Consider the following 20748-nt stretch of genomic DNA (forward strand, 5'->3'; position numbering starts at 1 on the left):
TTTACTAATTACTACTTCTCTAAGTATTCACAGGTAATTTCCATAATAATTTTGTTAACAGTATAAGTTCTGACCTCCTTTGTAGTTTTCAGTCTTCTTCCCTTGTTTGAAAATTAGAATATTTGCCTTTCTCTAGTCCCATAGCACTTCTTTTCTTCTCCAAGATCTTGCAGATAGCATCAGCAGCACTTCATTTGCCTTCTGGAATATCATATTCCGTGCTCTCCCATCCTTTAATGTAGAAGCTGCTAAATCCCACGTAATCTTAATTGTGACTCCATGCTAGTGAATTGTTTCTTTCTGACTGCTAGCAATATTTTCTTCTTGACCTGAGAGTTTTGGAATTTGTGCATAGTGTTTCTTGGGGTTTTCATTTTGGGATCTCTTTCAGGAGGTATGGTCGGTGGATTCTTTCAATGTCCCTCAGGGTCTAGGATATCAGGGTGGTTTCCTTTGATAATTTCTTGAAGTGTGATGTCATTGAGGTTCTTTTTTTTTTTTTTAAATCATGACTTTCAGGTAGTTCACTAATTCTTAAATTATCTCTTCAAGATCTATTTTCCAGGTCAGTTACTTTTCTAATGAGATAGTTTACATTTTCTTCGATTTTTTTTCATTCTGTTCAAATGATTCTTGATGTTCTCATGTAGTCATTAGCTTCCACTTGTCCAATTCTAATTTTTTTAAGGAGTTATTTTCTTCAGTTAAAGTCTCCTCCAGGGGTTCTTTTTGGCCCTGAACCTAATTCTCCTTTTTACTTGAGGCTTTGAATGTAGTTATTTTAACATTGTTGTCCCCTTATGAGTCTGTGTTTTAATCTTCCCTGTCAGCATAATTACTTTCTGTGGTCAGGTTCTTTTTAAATTTTTGTTCATTTTTCTTCCAGGCTAAAGTTGAGCTCTGCTTCTAGGGTGGAGAGGCCACTGTCCCTTAAGCCTGGGGCTGCAGACCTGAATGCTAGTCTGGTGTTCTATAGGTGTGATAGGGGGCTGGCTACTAGCCCGGCACTGTGTCAGGGCCACATGGTGCCTAACTGCTTGCCTAGTGCTGTGGCCTCTGGCAGGGCTCATGGGGGACTTGATGCTGCTCTGGGGATCATAAGGTGGGAGATATTGGGGGGTGGCGCTGGCCTCTCACCTGCTGCTGCCCCAGGACCACAGGGCCTCATTCATTGACTTGCACTGGGGCTCAGGGTCTCTTACTGGCTTGCTGAGTCAGGGCCTCTTACTGGCTTGCCTAGATGCTTCCTGCTTTGGACTGTGTTCTCCTTTTACTCAAGTGAGACAGCCCTTTTCCTGTTGACCTTCCAAGTTGTCTTGGGCTGGAAAATCACCCCATCTTTTTATTGGTTTTGCTTTTCCAGAATTCACTTTGAGGATTTATTTTATAACTGTTGGAGGTGAATTTGGGGGAATTTAGGTGATTTCCTGCTTAACTCCACCATCTTGGCTCCTGGAAGGTCATCGGCAGAACTTCAGCAATTGCATCTGTTATTTCTTTCAGTACTCTAGGGTGTTGTTTTTCTAGACCTACTAATTAGAACTTGGAGGCATCTGTATGTTGCCAGAACATGTCAATTATTTGCAACCATTTTTGTTCTTTCCCAGTCCAGAAATTACCTTCCTTGGTAGAAACACTTGAAGCAGACTGATTTCTTATTACCATCAGCCTCAAGGAGCAGTCCCCTCCCTTCTTTATTCTTCCTATTAACCCCAATGTAGATCTTTTTAAAACTACCTTTTTATTGTCTGTATCATTTGTTAGAGCAGCATAGTTTTAGATAAGGTTTGAGTGGCACAATGGATAGATCACTCAGCTTAGTGTCAGAGACTTGTGTTCAAATCTAGCCTTAAACACTCCCTATCTGTGTGACCTTGGGCAGGTTACCAAAAAACAAACAACAACAATAAAATCAATCTCACAGGGTCGTTGTGAGGATGAAATTAGATAATAAAGCACTTAGCACGATATCTGACACATAGTAGGCACAATATAAATGCTTATTCCCTTCCCCTTGGAGTCAGGAAGACCTCAGTTCAAATTTGACTTCATGTACTTGTTAGCTGTGTGGTTCTGAGCAAGTCACTTAACCTCATTTAGCCTAAGTTTCCTATTCTGTAAAATGGAGATAATAGATAACTTACCTCCCTGGATTGTTGTGAGCTTAAAATGAGATAAAATTTGTAAAGTGTTTAGTACAGTTGACTGGTACATAGTAGGTGCTACAAAATATTGATTATCATTATTAATATTATTATTATTACCACCCTCAGCTGATTCTGGGCATTAGTGTTCATTACATTTTTATTTGCTGTCTTCTGTTTTTATATAGCCTACATTTTCCAGTATATCCCTCTGCGCATTTCCTCCCAGGGACCCATCTTCTATAACAAAGAATGAAAAAGACTTAAACTTTCTTTTCACACGAAGTCCAGACTTACATGCTATGTTCCCTACTTTGTCAGTCCCCTCCCTCTTCAAAGAATGGAATGTGGTTGTCTTCTTGTCTCTTCTTTGGAGTCAAGATTGGTTACTAAAATGTCATACCATCCACTTTCACTTGGTTTGTTCCCGTGTGTGTGGTAGTCATTGTGTATGTTGTTTTCTTGATTCTGCTTGATTCTCTTCGCTTTGCATCATTTATATATCTTCTCATAACTAGATTTCTGTTCTTCATATTTTGTTTATTACAACACAGTTAATATTCATTTATGTTCGTGTACAAGATTTTTTTTCTCCTGACACAGTTCTGCCATCTACTCTTCTGTATTCAATCTGACATTTGCCCTTTTGTTTTTATGTAAGCTTTTTAAAAATTTAAATTAATTTAAAAACATTTAAAGTCCTACCCTAGGTGCATATATAAAATATGAAGAATATTACAATTCCTTCTCTCAAGAAACTTATTTTCTAACTGGGAGACAAGAAGTACATATTTAAATATATACTGTAAACATATAAAAACATGCAAACCAGCAGAAAATAGGGAGGGAGGGTGTAGCACCAATGCAATATTCACAGCGCCCATAGTCACTATAAGTATGCTGGATCACAAGATATAACACTCTCCATGTAGGAGGCAGAAGCAAAGCATTTATCCCAACACCAGGAAATTGAATCCATCATAGCGACATAGAAGTTAAGGTACCACAGTGTAGCAGAGAGCCGGACCATCCTTTTAACCTTCCCACAAACCAGTATTTACTCACAAGCTTATGTGTCTACCTCGGAAACAAACTCTCCTCCCAGGCCTCTAACAGACTGTGACGCCCAGCTCCTGTGGGCTCCGCTCCACCCTTCGGCAAACTCCTCCCGCCACACCCTCCATGTGACTACATTCAGCTTATTAGGGGAAGAATTTATCTTCAAAGCAAGGAAGATCTTCAAATCCCCTCCTGGCTTATTAAGGGGCAGGGAAGATCTACAGATTACCATTACCATTACGGAGGGTTCTTGCCTTTGGAGGTGAGGGGATGATTTGAGCAGAGGTTTCATGTTTGAAGTGGAGCTTGAAGTCAGCTTGGAAAGAAGAGAGGGGTTCCTGTATATCTATATTAGTCTTTCCTCAGAATCATTTCTTGGTGTGTTTAGAATTTTGTTCTTGAGAGATTCTTGTCTTTATTGGACCAACTTCCCTACAAAATATTAGTCCATTTCTACCTACCTTTTTTATGACCTCCTCAAATTTAACATGTATGTCATTCTATATATGGCTTGCTTCTTCTGTTCCATGAAAAACTCTGATAGTCACGGTTTCCTTTCATTTCTTACCAGTTTCTTAGTCAGAATTAGGTTCAAAATAAGTTCCCTCTATTGTTTTCCTATTTTAATATTTAAGATTTTATTTTTATGCTTAATTTAACCACCCAAAAAGTATTTCTGTATAAAGAGCATAACACAAAAAAGAGGATTGAATAGGAGCCTGAATTGCCATATCATACAGCTTTCTTATTTTGGGAGGAGGCAAAGGATATAAATTCCACATATTACTGTCATAACAGTTGTTTGTGCTTCCTTTTGCTCTTCTGTGTGTTAATAAAAAAAAAAAAGCTTTAGTGCCCCTTTTTGGGTGCTTTACTATTGCTTCCCTTTCTTCCAGGTACCTTTCCCCTCTCCTCCTCCCCACCCCCATTAAAAACTAAGAGAAAGATGGGGAAACAACCTGGTAGCAAATAGTATAGTTAAGTAAAATGAATCAGTACAGCGACCATATCCAAAAATGTGATTATTTCAGCACCTTGAGTCCATCACTTTTCTGTCAGGAGGTACTTCATCTTCCTTCTTTGGAGATATGGTTGGTCATTACATGGATCAGTTTTTGGTTTTTTCAAAGGTTTTTTAGCTAAGATGGTGGAGTAGAGGAAGCATTTCAGCTGAACTCTCCCAGCATTCTTCTCCAGACTACTAACATAATGCCTCAATTTGAATTCTGGAGCAGCATAGTCATTAAAAGGTCAGGGTGAGACATTTTCCTAGCCCAAGACAACTTAGAAGATCAGAAGGAGAGACCTGTGAAACTCAGATGGGGACTAGTCAGAAGCACAACGGGCAGCAACCTCAATTGTGCACCTTGCAGGTGGTAGCAGTAGCAGCAGCAGCAGTTTGGGGAACTCCTGCTTCCCAGAGACAGTGAGGAGATTGGACAACTGGTCAGAAAGAGATTACCAGGGTCCTTGTGTCCTGGCATTGGGCACAGGACCAGAAGCTGTTTAGCACCTCCACTGCCCGTTACCCGCTTCTAGGTTACAGTTCTGGGGGGGAGAGGAGTACTTGCAGTCACAGGAGAGCAGGGACCCTGGTTGCAGTTCTAGATTGAGAGAAGTGCCAGCACTTGTGGTTGCAGGGGAACCAGGCCTCTACCAGCCCCAGATACAGAGAGAAGAGAAGTGACCACGCCTCTCTCTGAGAGGTCATGCCACCTTGGGAACAAAGAGAATGTACAGACAGCTCCTCCCTCCCATGTAGCACTAGCTTTGGTGAAAAAGCCTGAAGCTATGGGCAGTGGTTAGCCCCTACCCCCCCACGAGCAGAGCCAACTTTAATGTAAAATTCAACATCAAGAAATAAACTAGAAAGATGTACAAACAACAACAAAAAGAGAACCTGATCATAAAAAGCTACCATGGTGACAGGCAAGATTAAGACACAAACTCAGAAGACAATGATGTAAAAACATCTTCAAGCAAAACCTTAAAGAAAAAAATGTAGATTGAACATGGACCCAACAAGAATTTCTGGAAGAACTAAAGAAAGATTTTTTTTTTCAGCCCCCAAAAAACTGATTTTAAAGATTAAGAGTGGTAGAGGAAAAATTGGGAAAAGTAATGACAGCAATGCAAGAAAATTATGACAAGAGAAGTAATATCTTTATAAGAGAAGTATAAAAAATACTGAATAAAATAACACCTTAAAAAACAGAATTGGCCATGTGGTAAAACAAGTACAAAACCTCACTGAGGAAAATAATTTCTTAAAATTAGAGTTGGGCAAGTAGAAGTTAATAATTCCATGAGACATCAAGAAACAATAAAATAAAGTCAAAATAAAAAGAATGGGGAAAAAAATAGAAGAAACTGTGGAATATATTGGAAAAACAACTGATCTGGATAATGGACCGAGTAGATGTAAATTAAGAATTAATGGACTACCTGAAACCATGATCAAGAAAAAGAACATAGCATATTTCAAGAAATTATAAAGGAAAACTGCCCCAATATCTTAGAGCCAGATGGCAAAACAGAAATTGAAAGAATCCACTGAACATGATTAGAAAAAGATCCCCAATTGAAAACTCCAGGGATGTGGTAGCCAAATTACAGTGCTCCCAAGTCAAAATTGTTTTTTCTTTACAGTATTGCTATCATTATATAAATTGTAATACATCTCATTCTTTTTCTAATTATGCTAGCCAGATTCTCTCAAATCATCTCCATCATTGCTTATAGTGTGATAATCTGTTAGATTCATTTACCATAAATTGGTAAATTCTTTACTTGATGGGCATCCCCTTATATTTTGGTTCTTCCGCTGCTACCCTTTAATCCCTATTTCTTTTTTTTTATTTTTTCTTTTGCTTTTTGGAGGGCAATTGGGGTTAAGTGACTTGCCCAAGGTCATACAGCTAGTTTTTGTGTTAAGTGTCTGAGGCTGGATTTGAACTCAGGTACTCCTGACTCCAGGGCTGGTGCTCTATTACTGCGCCACCTACCCACCCTTTTAATAACTATTTCAAGACTAGAAGTTTTATTTGCTTTATGATATTTCCCTTTGCAATATTATCCTCCTTCTCAATCCTCCCTCCTCCCTTATGCCTGCTATTTCCCTGTTGACTTTGATGTATTTCTATACCATCCTGTGTTGAGGGAGGGGGAGCAGTTTATGTTTAACTGAACATGTTTAACTCTTCTTTGGTTCAAAGGAATGAGGTTCATCTAGTGCCTAATCTGCCACCTCTTTCTATATTTGTATACTTTTTATCTTACACACTGCAATTATGAGAAATAGAAAGTTCCATTTCCTTCCTCCTTTCTGCCCTACTTTATTTGTCCTTTTTCCTTCTCTTTCCCCCATTCAGAACCTGAGAAAAAACCAGTCTAACTCTACATCCTCTGTTCTTCCTATTTAGCTCCCTCTGTAATTTTTTTTAAGACAGTAAGGATTTCTTTGTGTATAAAAGTGTTAACAGTACAGTCTATAGCTTCTAGTTGTTTGAATCAGTATACCTTTTTCTGGACATTTGTGTTTATATTTCACAGACCCTCCTTGGCTCTGGTCTTTTCAAATAACATACTGGAAAGTCCTATCTTCCATTAAAAGTGAATTTTTTCCCCTGTAGTATAATCCTGCAAGTTAAAAATGCTTTGCAAAACTAAGTTATTCTTGGTTGTAAACCTATGTGTTTTGCCTTTTGGAATATTGTAGTCTAAGATCTCTCATTTATAGTAGAAACTGCCACGTCTTAAGTGATCCTATATAGTTTCTTGGTATTAGAATTGTATCTTTCTGGTTGCTTACAATTTTTTTTTTTTTTTTTGGTGTAGTAGCTCTGGATTTTTTGACTGATATTCCCAGAAGATTTTGTTTTGTTCTAGAAAGTGATTGTGGATTCTGACTGACATCACTGTCCTCTTGGTTCTAATAGAACTGAGCAGTTTTCATTTATGATTTCTTGAAATACAGTGTTCAGGTTTTTATTTTTCCCCTTTTTTTTATCAGCCTTTTGATTTTGTTCTAATATTTCTTGCTGTCTCTGGTGTCATTTATTTCTGTTGAGTTGATTTTAATTTAGTAGTGTCCGTTACTTGAGTAAGGTTTCCCATTCTGTCTACTAAACTAATCTCCCAATTTTTTCCTCTAGACCTCTTATTTCATTTTTTAACTTCTTACATCATTTCTTCTAGGTATTCATATGTAGTTCTTGTAGAGAATTTGTTTTCCCTTGAGTCTTTAAATGCCCAGCTTATTCTTCAAACTGCTTTTTAGGATATGTTTTGGTTTATTTTTTTAACAACTATTAAGCTGTAGTTCAGCCATTCACAAATTCAGTCATATTGTATGTAAACAGAATCAAGTAGCAAGTTGGAATTTGATGTAGAAGAGGTCTAGCAGGGCAAAGACTGGAAGTTGAAGAAGTATGTGGGAATCAGTGAGGAGAAACATGTTGGACTAAGGAAAGAAATTATATGAGAAAACCTTTATAAAAAAATTTTGCCTAATTTGTTTTCTATTTGTACCTATCTCCATTGTGAATTATCCTCCCCAATTGCATACTTCCCTTTCAGATTTTATTTGCATATAGTCACATTTTGTCATACATAAACAAATATTTACTTTATACTTAAGTTCATGCTTACTTTTGTCTGGGTTTAGAGAGGACAAGTTTTTATTTATATATAATTAGTTATGTGTTCAGTATACATAAACAACAAATTAGAGGAGATGCTATGTAAAAAAAAACAGAATAACCCTCCTTGTAAAGAATAAAAGATGTCATTTTATATTTATTTTTGAATGACACATAAATTGATGGAGGGACAGGACAGGAGGGCAGGGCTTATGGGAGATTTTTCCTTAGACTTTTGTTATATCAATGTGGGGAAACTCCCTGGTTTAGAAATGCCTTCCACTAATACAGATTGTCAATTCCTCTGTAATTTATAGTTGTAGAGAATTGTTCAGTGTACTAAGAGTTAAATTAATTGTACATTCACGTAGCTCGTAGATACTAAAAAGTAGGATTTAATTTCAAGGACAATTATCTATGCACTAGCACGAGCCATGCTACCTTTTAATGTATGACTTTCTTAATTTTTGCCTGTTTGAGGTCATACAACATAATAGATATGGTGCTGGCTTTTGAATTAGTAAGACCTGAATTCAAGTCTTGCCTTTAACACGTACTAACCATACTACCTTACACATGTTACTTAAATTCTTGGCGTAGACAAAGTTCTTTAAGACTATAAATTATAGATCTGCATTTGTAGAAGAAATGCCTCATCCATACCAATAAAATCACAGGTCCAGAAAATGTTATTTCCCAATAAGAATACTGAATTAGTGATTTATGGGAGTTTTGTGTCTTATTTTGCTTTGTTTTTGATGAAGATTACTTCCTAGTTATTAGTACCTGGGCTTCAGATAGAAAGACAAATTGTGAATTGCTGTATAGAAGGGTTTGAAAAGTAATCTCACCTGGTTCACTAAATAATTCATTCTATTTTGAAGAAAATTAAAATTTGGAGCCTAAGATCAATTCCTCCCTCCCACCCTCCAGCTTAGGGGATACTTAACCTCCCTTTAATTTGAGATTTCCTAAGGACTCCTATACATAGACAGGTATACAAAATTTGAAGGTCTGTTCACCAGATCTCTTGGTCTCCACTCTATCTCTCTCTAGCTAAAGAACTCTTGGTAGTTGGACCTTTAGACACAAAGCCCAAGCTGCCTTGTTTTTGTCAGAAACCCCAATCCACCTCCTCTCCATACCCTCCCGCTCACTAGAACATTTTTAAAAGGTGGTCACATGCCATTTACAGATTATCAAATTCAGTTACAGTGCCTATATACAGTATTAGGAAGCATACCTTTGTGTTAGGTTGATGGAAATGTTTAAGAACTTGTTTTTTGCGTCACCCAGGATTTTGCATTTAAGAGAATGTGTAGCCACATGAGCCAGTCTGGAAAAGTAAGGGCTATTAACCTGTGTATGGAAGATCCCCATTAATCACAATTGGTATTCATTAAAGTGTAATTGCACCTTCTATGTTAGTAAATAACTGAACGGATTAGGCTGTGTGTGCATACATAAAAATTGAGAGTGAATAATAATAGTTTTCTTTTGGTCAGTTCAGTAAAAAAAAATGCGAAAGTTTTGTTTTGTTTTTTAATCTGTTGTGGTATTCATTAGAATAATAATTTTTACTCTTTATTTCAGACCACTTTAAACACCTTTGATTGGTGGGCTCTACCAATTTTTTCCTGTGTATTCATTTCTGAGGCTTTCCACTCCTTCAGATTTCCTTCTTTCATGTCTTTCATCTACAAAGCCTTCCATTCTGTCTATCCAGCAACATAGTCCAACACACAAACCCAGTTGAACTTTTATATATCACTCACCTTCCTATCATGTAATTTCTTTCCCTTTCTAGGTTCAGGCTTACTTGACTATTACTTCTCAAATTCTTACCTATCTCACCTTTTCTCCTGATTTATTTTTATTTTTTGGTTTGGTGGTAGAGAAGATAGCATGACAGGTTTCAAATATCAGAAAGGCCAAAACCAGAAGAATCATATCTCTTTAAGTAAAAGGTATCTCCTCCCTTCCTTGCTTTAGAAGCATTTCTTCTTTCCCAATAACCTGTCCCTATCTCTCAACTCTCAAGAAAAAACCTCAAACCAAATATACTGTGAATTTTCAAGTTAGCAATTTTCACTTCCAGAGGTTTTAGTGTGTTAACAGAATTAAATATTATGGGGATAATGTGAGTTGTTTTGATTTTAAGTAGACTTAATACACAAAGCCCTTTTGTCATTTAATAGAAATTTTAGCTGAAACTATCCATTTTAAAACAAAAAGATTATTCAGAGAGAGCTAGCAAAATGTCATGGAAATGTCATGAGAGCAAGGACTTAGGATAATTATTATGGAACCCTGTGTATTGTTGGCCAGTTGAGATAGAATTTAAAGTGTCTTTTCAACCTTGGGGAGAAGGCAGAAAACTCCTCTCTTGTTCTTTGATAATGCTTTCAAAGCCTTTATAACCTGGCTTCAATCTACGTCTCCAAACTGATTTCCCCACTACTCCTCACTGTAAATGAATCCTTCAGTCAGGCTACTTCTCAGGCCCCCACAAGCTTTTTATGGTGATTCATGCTTAATTGTTTGCCTTCACTCATATTAGTTTGACTTAAAGAGGCCTTTCTCCCTGTCTAAGTCTTATCCCTCAATCAAAGCTCAGCTCAAGACTACCAACTCTGGATTTACTCTAATATTAATTGATATACACTTTTTTGAACTCCTATAATAGCATACCTCAGACTATGCCATTTGATTATTTTCTTCCTTAAAGTATATGTCCTTAGTTTCTTAGACCAAACTTCTTTGAGGGATCATATATAATTTTGTATCTCCCAGAGCATCTAGCTTATTTCTAAGTGCAATAGATAGGCATAATTGTATAGAAAAAGGTAAGTAAGGTTCCTCTTGAATTCCATAGAAGATATACAGTGTTTAAATGGTGATACATTTGAATACTTAATTAACAGAATTTCAGTAACATAATTTGGTAACTTAAACTTTATTACTGAATACTTGACTTTTATAATTATGTAAATAATATTTGTTTGATTTTTATTTGTAAGGTACCTCTTATTCAGGTTATGAAGCAGCAGTATATTCAGCTGCCTCCTCCTACTACCAACAGCAACAGCAGCAACAGAAACAAGCGGCAGCAGCAGCTGCTGCTGCTGCTGCAACAGCTGCCTGGACAGGGACCACCTTTACTAAAAAAGCACCATTCCAAAATAAACAACTGAAACCAAAACAGCCTCCCAAACCACCCCAGATTCATTATTGTGATGTTTGTAAGATCAGCTGTGCTGGACCACAGGTATCTACATTTTATATTACTGCAAGTCTTAATGATCATATTTAATAAGTGTGGACGGCATTATAAGTTTTTTTTTTCCTTAAAATAGTGCCATTTTGGCCAAAGCATTTTTGTTTGAAGGGAGTTATTGCTATTGAGACTTGAAAATAATAGTTTAAGAGAGGAACAGTAATGAATATTAATGTAAATGAAAGGCCTATAGCTGTTTATATGAAAGACGTTTTGGGTTTTTTTTTTAAGTTAAACTTCAGTTTTTATGTCTATTTTGGATTTTGCCTTCTTTCCTTACAAAAATACACGTTATTTTATAAGCATTTGGAGAAAACTCCCATTTTGGGAAGAAGGATATAACCTTCCTTTTTTCTTAAATCTCTCTAAAGTTCTGTTTTAATCTTGGTGGGAGTTTCATAAACTCAGTAGACTTTAGGAGCTAGAAGGGACCTAAAGGTGCATAATTTCTTCATTTTACAGATGAGGCAACCTTGTTTACTGTAATATTTTTAGGGCATATAAACAAATAAATAAGAAATAAGCAGGAATTTCTGAAATAGTGTAAGAACCTTTAGTGAACAATTTTTAGAAGAGCTACAGGTCATCCTAATATAAAGATGGATTTATTTAAAAGTTGAAACTAAAATAGTGGCTAGTTTGTGTGTGTAGCATGTGGAAAGCCATCTAGTTGCTTTATAGTCACATCATGTATAGGGAAGGGCTTAGGAATTCTGGCAACAAGAAAAGTGCAGTGAAAGCTCACTCAGAGTGCTGGGTAAACAAGCATAGGAGGCTTTCTGTTTTTCCTTGCTCTTTTTTTGTTTCTAGTCAGTAGTTCTTCTTATGTATATGTGATAAGGATATGTGTCTGTCCCTTGTCAGTATCAAACATATTCAGATCTCTTCCCAGGCATAGTCTGTTTTCCCTTTTTCTAAAGGGCCTGAAAACACAATGAGAATTTAGTAGCTGGAAAGTTTCAGGTGTGTTTCTAGGAAGGGGAAGGCAGGTTCTTGATGTTTTCCTTCCCACAATGTATTAAATCTTCAAAGCTTTAATTTGTTTTAAGCCTCCTGGATTAGGTTTGTTTGACTAGGTATTGTATTGCCTTTAAAACTCTTGGGCCATTAAAAAAAAACAGCTATAATCACTGAGTTACAGGTACCCAATTTAAGACTATCTTGAATATATGTATGACTGCCATCCATCTTCCATTCTAAGGGAGTATAATATCATTGGAGTTGAGTATATGTATGGCATGTGGGCTCCTGGAACGAGCATGTGAAGGGTTATATCATTGAGGATAAATATGCAAAGCCTCAGTCTGGGTATATAATGATATTAGTGTTGGAATGTGAGTTTACAAAGGTTATGTGGAGCCTTCATGTAAGTGTAAGAAGAAATGATTCTATGAGATACAGATGTAAGAATTTCAGAATGGGCAACAGACAGATGGGATGAGAGAGATATTATGAGGGGTGATCATTATATAAGAATTAGATGTTCTTTGTAGTGAGTGAATACATGAGATATAAAAGCTAGAGCATTTCATGTGAGAAAATGTTCTTAGAGTTGAATATGTAATACTAGGCATGACTATGAAATAATAGAATGTCATGTGTATGGAACACAAAAAGAAATTATGGAATTTAGGACTGGATATGGTACTTGTTGATGAGGGATGATTATAAGACTGTAAATGAATTGAGCCAGTATAGCTTCATTTCAGCAAACATTAAGCTCCAGTTATGTGTAAGACACTTTTAGTCTCTGGGAATAAAGAAACAAAAACAAGACAGTTTGTCTCCTTATATTCTCCTGATTGAGGCCATGGAACCCACAACATGTACACAAATAAGTAAATATAAAATTATTTAAGGAGGGAATGAATACATACCAAGGCAGGGTGGGTAACAAGATGGCCAGGGTAGAATATGAAGCATGGCTGAGTCTTGTCTAGATATATGCTGGGCTACCTACCTATATAAATTTTCACTTAAAAATTTGCCAATAAAGACAGCATGGGGTCCAGGACAGAAATTCCAAAACTGAATAGGTTAAGTACCTCAGAATATATAGTCTCTGGTGTTAGTTTAGTCTAGGGGAAATGGCAAGGAAATGTTTGGACTGATAAGTGAAGAGTGTCTGAAGCTGGCTAGGGAGAGGGTACTAACATTTAGGGGGATACATGTATAAGCACTGGACTGACAGTCAAGAAATCTAATATCCTAGGCCTGTCTATGCCGATCGAAACTGATTTGGAGGTATTTTGATTTAATAAACATTTATTGAGCATCTGTTTTGTGCATAGCCTAGTAGACTATAAGCTTGACCTCTGTGTTTCTTCATCTTTAAAATGAAGACGCTAGATTAGATCTCTAAGGTCCCTGTCAGCTCTAAAAGTCTGTTGTATGTATGAGTAATGCTAATTAATTATATGCTTTTTTTGAAAGAAAAGACATAAATTTTGAAGTCAAATATGATTTCATTAAAGGATCACTGTTAGCCTCAAAAGTCCTGGAAAGTGTCCTAAAGACCCTGACCTTGGGCAAGTCACTAAATTTTGTTAGGCCTCAGTCTCCATATTTGTAAAATGAGGGGGTCCAGATAGCTTCTAAGGAAATGAATGATCCTATTATTCTGCTTCCTCATTCTCTTAGAAGTAAAACTACTTTTATTCAAGTAGTACTGGCATTGAAGATGTGTTAGAAATTTAACTCATTTTTTCTTTAGCATATTTCACTTAGATTATGTGTTAAATGAGTTTTTTGTGAACTAACCTATGAGCTTTTTTACCATTTGTAATGTTTCTGTGGGAAATTGAAGAGTTCCAAACAGTTAAATGACAGATGGTATTTTGGAACTAAAATCTATTTGTAAGCTATTATCTTTATATGTATTGGACTATAGCTAGAGTTTTTGTTGATGTAGGATATTTATTTATGGAAGAGAAATATCTTTTCCCTACTTGCTTTTGAATCTGTTGCCAATGATAGGTATACATTTACCATTACTATCTTTTGATTTTAAAAGGAGAAGCATATCCTTTCTGTCTAATCAGTTGTTTTTTGTAAAGGAGAACTCCCATGATTCTGAAAATTACTGTATTTTATTAGAATCAGTCGACAGAGCCACCAATCCGCTAGAATAAATTTGGCTAGTTTGTAAGGAATTCTACAATCTAATCTTCAACTACTTCTGGGAACAGAGTTATCTTGACTTTTAAATGAGTATTAAGAGATTTATAAATTAGATTATACTGAATGGTATACAAATGAAGGAAAATGTTTTCTTTTAAAACAGACTTATAAAGAGCATTTAGAAGGACAGAAACACAAAAAAAAGGAAGCTGCATTGAAAGCTTCTCAAAACACCAGCAGCAGCAGCACCTCCATTCGTGGGACTCAAAATCAACTACGTTGTGAGCTCTGTGATGTGTCTTGTACAGGAGCAGATGCATATGCAGCACACATTCGTGGTGCTAAGCATCAGAAAGTAGGTGCCTTTTCTCACACACAGACACACACATGTACGCACACATACATAATGCCTACATATATACCCCTTATGTCATCTTTGGGATAAGGGTTTAAGTAGAAGTAAAGGTTGCTTTTCAAATTTCATAGAACTTAACAGTATTGCTTCATGATTTCAGTGATATCTCCACTTCCTTTAACTAAAATACTTAATGTATTGCTGAATTTGCTCCTTAAGTTTACCTTGTAGAAACTTTAGAGGACTAATTTCATTACTTGGAAAATTATCAGGTGCTAATATTTCCTTTCTGTTAACCTTCTGTCTGATTGAATATGACCTTGAATAAGTCATTTAATGTGTCTTTGCTTTGGTTTCCTTATCTAAATAAGGTAGAAGCAATGAGTATATTTATGTATTTGCCTCATAGTCATGTTGTGAAAATAAAAGTTCTTTAGTTGTAAGATACTGTAGAAATTTAAAATAAATCCTCTTCAAAGATTAAGTGGCCTATATTCACATGTGAATATACTAGGAATTCTATAGGCAAATTAAAAATTTGTATTTTAACTGTTGAAGTTTAAACTGAACAATAATAGTATTTGTTGAGCTGTAAGTTATCACAGCTTCCTAATTTTACAAGTGAAGAAACTGAGGCCTAGATGTTTAATGAATTGCCTAAGGTTACCCAGCTAGATAATAGGTAGGTATGCCTAAGGTTACCCAGCTAGATAATAGGCAGGTATGCCTAAGGTTACCCAGCTAGATAATAGGCAGATATGCCTAAGGTTACCCAGGTAGATAATAGGCAGATTATCTGTTTATTCATGGATTTAACAGGAAGCAAATATGTAAAAGTCTATAACACACAAAATTTTACTGAATAGAAAGGGAATAGTTGGACTTCATTGTAAAGTGTTGTTTATTACTTTAAAAATCTGTATATTCTACACAGTGTGACAGATGCTAATGTGTTTTTATAGGTGGTAAAGTTACACACAAAACTTGGCAAACCCATTCCTTCAACGGAACCAAATGTTGTTACCCAAGCTACTTCTTCAACAGCTGCATCTGCTTCTAAATCAACTGCCTCTACTTCTGGTATTGCAGCTAGCAACAGTACTGTGAATTCTTCAGTTGTAACTTCTGCAGTCAAAGTTCTGACACCTGCTACGAACACAGGTCTCAATACAGCATCAAACACTAAAGCATCAACAGTGCCTCCAAGTATGGCTGCAAAGAAAACATCTACACCCAAAATAAATTTTGTTGGCAAGTATACATGTCCTTTGCTATGAAACTTATATTTAGAAAATTCAAAAAATTTACAAGATAGTATTTTATATGAAAACTAATTGGAATGTTATTTTTATAAATAATATAATTAGTTATTTGTGCCCATATACTTGTACTTTTGTTTCTTCACCTATTTAGCAGGATAGTCATCGCCAGTAGTTTAAAAAAGAATCTTAATAGTTTTAAACCTATTTTTACAAAACACTTAAGCAAGCTAAGATTAGATGTCAAGTGATCAAAAGTTGGTAAAATATAAAAGGGAATTTGAAGACAAGATTGTTTCAGCTTTCATTCATCTGTCATTTGTTGAAATTCACTTGGGCAGCATGAATTTTAAAAATGAAAAATCCTGTGTGAAAATTTGGTCTATTTGTAAAGTGGAGATAACCACCCAGACTAATGAGGATGAATTGTTAAATAGTTTTGAGTTTCTCAAAGTGAAGATATTATGAACACTTACTTATTCTACTTGTTAATAAACAGCAAAAGCTAAATGTTTTTAAGACTCGAGTCCTTAAATCAAAATGTCCATAATTGCTAAGTAGTGGTATTATTATAGGAAGATTATCGACATATCCAGTTTAATTCATGTGAAATTTGTTTATGGTTAAAATTTACAAATTTATATATACCCTTTTTCTAGGTGGCAATAAGTTGCCGTCAATTAAAACAGAAGATTTGAAAGGTACCGAAAGTATTAAACCTACCCCTGCCACTTCTGCTGTACAGACCCAAGAAGTAAAATCAGACCCATCAGACCCAGTGACACCTACAACTCTTGCTGCTTTGCAGAGTGATGTTCAGCCAGTAGGCCATGACTATGTTGAGGAGGTATTGAAATGAGAATATGGTTATTACAAAATTCAAACTATAGATTTGTTGTGAAAATGTGTTTCTGGGGAGAGGATTTATTCATTTGCAAATCTTTTATAACTTCTATTTTAATCATATTAAATAAAATAACAATTTCAAAAATGTGTTCACTATAGGCTGAAAATGCTTTTAGTTCCTTTGTTTTTCACTTTTATTCTCTGCCTAATAGCAGCATACTTAGTGACACTTAACTATCCAGAATGGTAGAAATAAGCAAAAAGAAGTCTCAATATTAAAGAAAATAGCCCAGATAAAGCCTTGGCATTTTATTTCATAAGAGAGAAAAAGGAAGCTTAGTATTTATTATTTGTAAAACTGTGTTAAATACTTATTTAATAAGCCAAAACATCCTTGAAGATGAGAAGTTGGGAAACATTTAGTTTCTCAGTATACTTGCTCAGATGAGAGGGATTGGAAGAGATGGCTTCCATACTCCCTCTGAACTTGGGATACTTTGAACCTTCTAGATGAAAAAACAATAAAACTTTACCTATGGGGAAGGCTTCTAAAAGGAACACATTGAAGCAGGGAGGAATGTTATCTGACCACCAGAAAAAAAGAGCAAATGTGCTTGTTAAATAATTGTACTTTGTAAAAGGAAGGCTGTTTAAAACATTTTCTTATATTATTAGGGCCACTCTCATAAGGTAATCTACTTCAGTAGCCTCCAAAGCTCTCAATAATGACCCTAAATCATCAATAAAATGTTTTTGTGTTCTTTATCTCCTGTGTATTGAGGAGGGAAAATATATAATAAATTTTTAGGAAAACTTACACTAAAACACCATTACTTAATGAGAAACTATGCTAGATTTTGAGGTGGTACATTAAAGTTTCCTGTTCTGAAGGAATTTACTAACTAGCAAGATAATTAAGCTATATCTGCAAATAACTAAGTATATTTCAATTACCTTCAAAATTCACCCATCCAAAATTAACACAATTCCTAGTTTTATGCTGGATATATGATCCTCAGTACTTCTGAGAATCAAGGTTAGGAGCACCCTTAAATCTGGAAGTAAAAACTGAAATCTATCAGTAGTCCATATAACATAAAAATATACCAGATAGCTGTTAATTGGAAAAAGCTTTAGCCTGGGAATCAGAAGATTTGGAATTCTGAGTTCTGTTAATGACTAAATGACATCAGGTAAGTTCTCTAAGCTGTAGTGAAGCCTGAGAGGTTTTGCACTAAATGATTTCTAAGATGCCTTCTAGATTTGAGATTCTCTTAATTCTACATGTGCTCCTAATTAGTTGTAGTAGCTCAAATTTCAGTAGTGACTCAATTCATCATGTATATAGATATAGTCTCTACATGCAGACCTAAATAAAATTGGCATCACCTAACACAGTGGTATTTAACAAGTGCAGGCTTAATTGAATTATAAAGGTCCTGCTTTAACAACAGAAACTGTTTATGGGCCAGAGTCAAAAAATGAATCTTTATCTAAATTTCTATATGGGCCATCCTGTCAAGCTCACAGACAACTCCAGACATTTTGTATTTCTTTTCTTTGACTACAACTAATTGTGATTAATGAAATAGCCTTTCTATCATTAGGCTACAGAATTTTAAAAGTGAATGAATGATGTAATTTCTAACATTCTATAAACATAATATGTTTTCCTATTTTTAATGTTTTTCATTTGTTTCTTTAGGTACGAAATGATGAAGGGAAAGTAATTCGGTTCCATTGTAAGCTGTGTGAGTGTAGCTTTAATGATCCCAATGCCAAGGAAATGCACTTAAAAGGGAGAAGGCACAGACTTCAATATAAAGTTAGTGGAGATTGCTGTCATTACTTTGTATTTATTAAGCATTTATATCCTAGAAAACAAAAAATCAAAATGACACTATTCTGACCGTACAGGAACTCATATTCTATGGGTGTTGTGACCCATAGGACATACCTATTTTTTCACCCACATTTACTTAACTTTGCAGTTTTTATGTATTTGAAACTAATACCCATGTACCAATTGCCTATTTTCTTTTAAGGCAATGGACCTTGATTTTATATTATGAAATTTTGGATTTTTTTAAAGAGCATACTAAGAGATGATAATTGCATGACCATAGAGTGTTTGAAGGATGTGTGAGACTCTCTACACATTCATAGAGTCTTGGATGTAATTTCTGCATACAGCACTTTGGGGATCTAATTTGAGTTACTATATGTGTCTGAAAGCTATCATAATTTTACTGAATTTCCTCCTAATTATTTTGAATCAGTGAGGTTTTACTGTAGTGACTTGTATTCCATGGGAAAAATATGTAACTAAATAAATACACAGAATGGTGAAAAATTGTGCTGAAAAGACTGATGAAAAATAAATTTTAAAATATTTGTTTATGTAGAAAAAAGTAAATCCAGATTTGCAAGTGGAAGTAAAGCCCAGTATTCGAGCAAGAAAGATCCAAGAAGAGAAAATGAGGAAACAAATGCAGAAGGAAGAATACTGGAGAAGACGTGAAGAGGAAGAACGCTGGAGAATGGAAATGAGGTACTATTTTTCACTTTAATAAAATATGAAAAATTGCTTCATACTTGCTAAATAGTTTAGTTGTGAATGACTGAATAAATAAATTAATGGTGACTGATGTTTTTAGACAAGGTAGGTTTGTGTACAGTACTTTACACTTTCAGGGAGCAGCAGCAGCAGGGATCTACTTGCATTATGTCTCCTTAAATAACTTATTTGGAGCTTTTTTAGCAAAATTAAGAAAAAGAGCCAATGTTAAATTTCACGTCTAAGGAATTATTAGGTAGCCTCAGATAGCAGTAGAGCTTGGGGCTAGATTTCTAGTGGTTTGTCCCCATTGATAACTAGAATTGGCCTCTTCTAAATCAGTATCTTAGTCAGATATCACCACCATCCTTACCCTCCCATCTCCAAGACTTTCATGCTTCTTTCCTTTTTCTGTACTTCCTTCCATTAGGGCCAGCTTCTTCATCCTTTTCAATATGACAATTAGCTAATCTGTCAAACTTGTATTACTAATACATTTGGGGAAGCTATAAGAGCTCCTTTGGGGCCTTATAGTTTCTAGGCCACACATATACATTATAACAAAGACTTTTTAGAGGCAAATAGTTTGGTCTTTTGATTCTAGTGTATTAACTTTTATAAATTAAATCAGCTAATAAAAATGTACAAACTAGTACAGATGGAGCTGTGGTATTGGTTGAAAAAAATATATCATTTATTAAAATGCAAATATTCAATTAAGAATTAATTTGATTTATATATTAGAAATTGTTTCAACAATTAAGGTAGATTTCAGAATCTTTGTATTAGTAATCAGATATATGAAGAAACAATACAAGTGATAGCTATTTCCTCTTTGAGGACAAAACAAGAAAGAACAAGTTTAGTGGGTTTATATTAAATTCAATTATAATACACCCTGAATGGAAAAATTGGGAAACATTTAATTATTTCCAAGAAAACTAATATATGTAATTGATGTAGAGTATGTTAAAAAAAAAAAAACTTTTTCTGAGGAGTTTCAAGTGTAGTGATTTATAGAATTTGTGACTTAGCATAAGAATGGTTTTATTAACTCATTTGGGCCCAGTAGTGTAGTTAAATTGTTCTTATTTGTATTTTTTCAAAATGATCACTAAACACTATACTTGGTATTATACCTGTAGCACAAGAGACTATGTGATACAGTAGATAGTGAGCTTGATCTCCAAAACAAGAAAACCTGGGTTCATCTTCTGGCTGTGACACTTGCTGGGTGTTTTGTCTTGGACAAATCATTTAGTCTTTCAGTGTGCTAGGCAAATCTCTGAGATCATATGTTGAAGAAAGGGTGCCAACCTACACTTTTAGAGAGTTGCCTCTATCAGTGAAATAATTTAATCTAGGACCTGTCCCTATTTATAGCACTCTGTCCTGGGCCGTCTTCTCTCTTTATACAAGTTCATTTGGTGATCTCATCAGCTTGCATGAATTTTATTACCATCTCTATACTGATGCTTCTCAGATTTAGTT

General features: G+C 35.3%; 2 protein-coding genes across 7 annotated transcripts in view; one reads left to right on the plus strand and one right to left on the minus strand.

Moving 5' to 3' along the window:
* The window catches only part of LOC138172773 (activated RNA polymerase II transcriptional coactivator p15), a 216636-nt gene that overhangs the window by 157727 nt on the left and 38161 nt on the right, over positions 1-20748 (minus strand). The window lies entirely within an intron of this gene.
* Positions 1-20748, plus strand: part of LOC138172744 (zinc finger RNA-binding protein) — a 76116-nt gene that overhangs the window by 23146 nt on the left and 32222 nt on the right. For 5 of the 6 annotated variants that reach the window (XM_069102578.1, XM_069102590.1, XM_069102561.1 and 2 more), the window contains 6 exons: positions 10864-11111; positions 14404-14595; positions 15558-15846; positions 16514-16701; positions 18406-18525; positions 19106-19251. In XM_069102578.1, the coding sequence (XP_068958679.1) occupies positions 10864-11111; positions 14404-14595; positions 15558-15846; positions 16514-16701; positions 18406-18525; positions 19106-19251 (1183 nt within the window). The remainder of the gene's footprint in view (positions 1-10863; positions 11112-14403; positions 14596-15557; positions 15847-16513; positions 16702-18405; positions 18526-19105; positions 19252-20748) is intronic. The other variant, XM_069102569.1, reaches the window with a different exon arrangement.

The sequence above is a fragment of the Petaurus breviceps genome, unplaced genomic scaffold (assembly GCF_028583685.1).
Source record: "Petaurus breviceps papuanus isolate PSGF00001 unplaced genomic scaffold, PetGlider_PUasm1.0 129, whole genome shotgun sequence".
Taxonomy (NCBI): domain Eukaryota; kingdom Metazoa; phylum Chordata; class Mammalia; order Diprotodontia; family Petauridae; genus Petaurus; species Petaurus breviceps.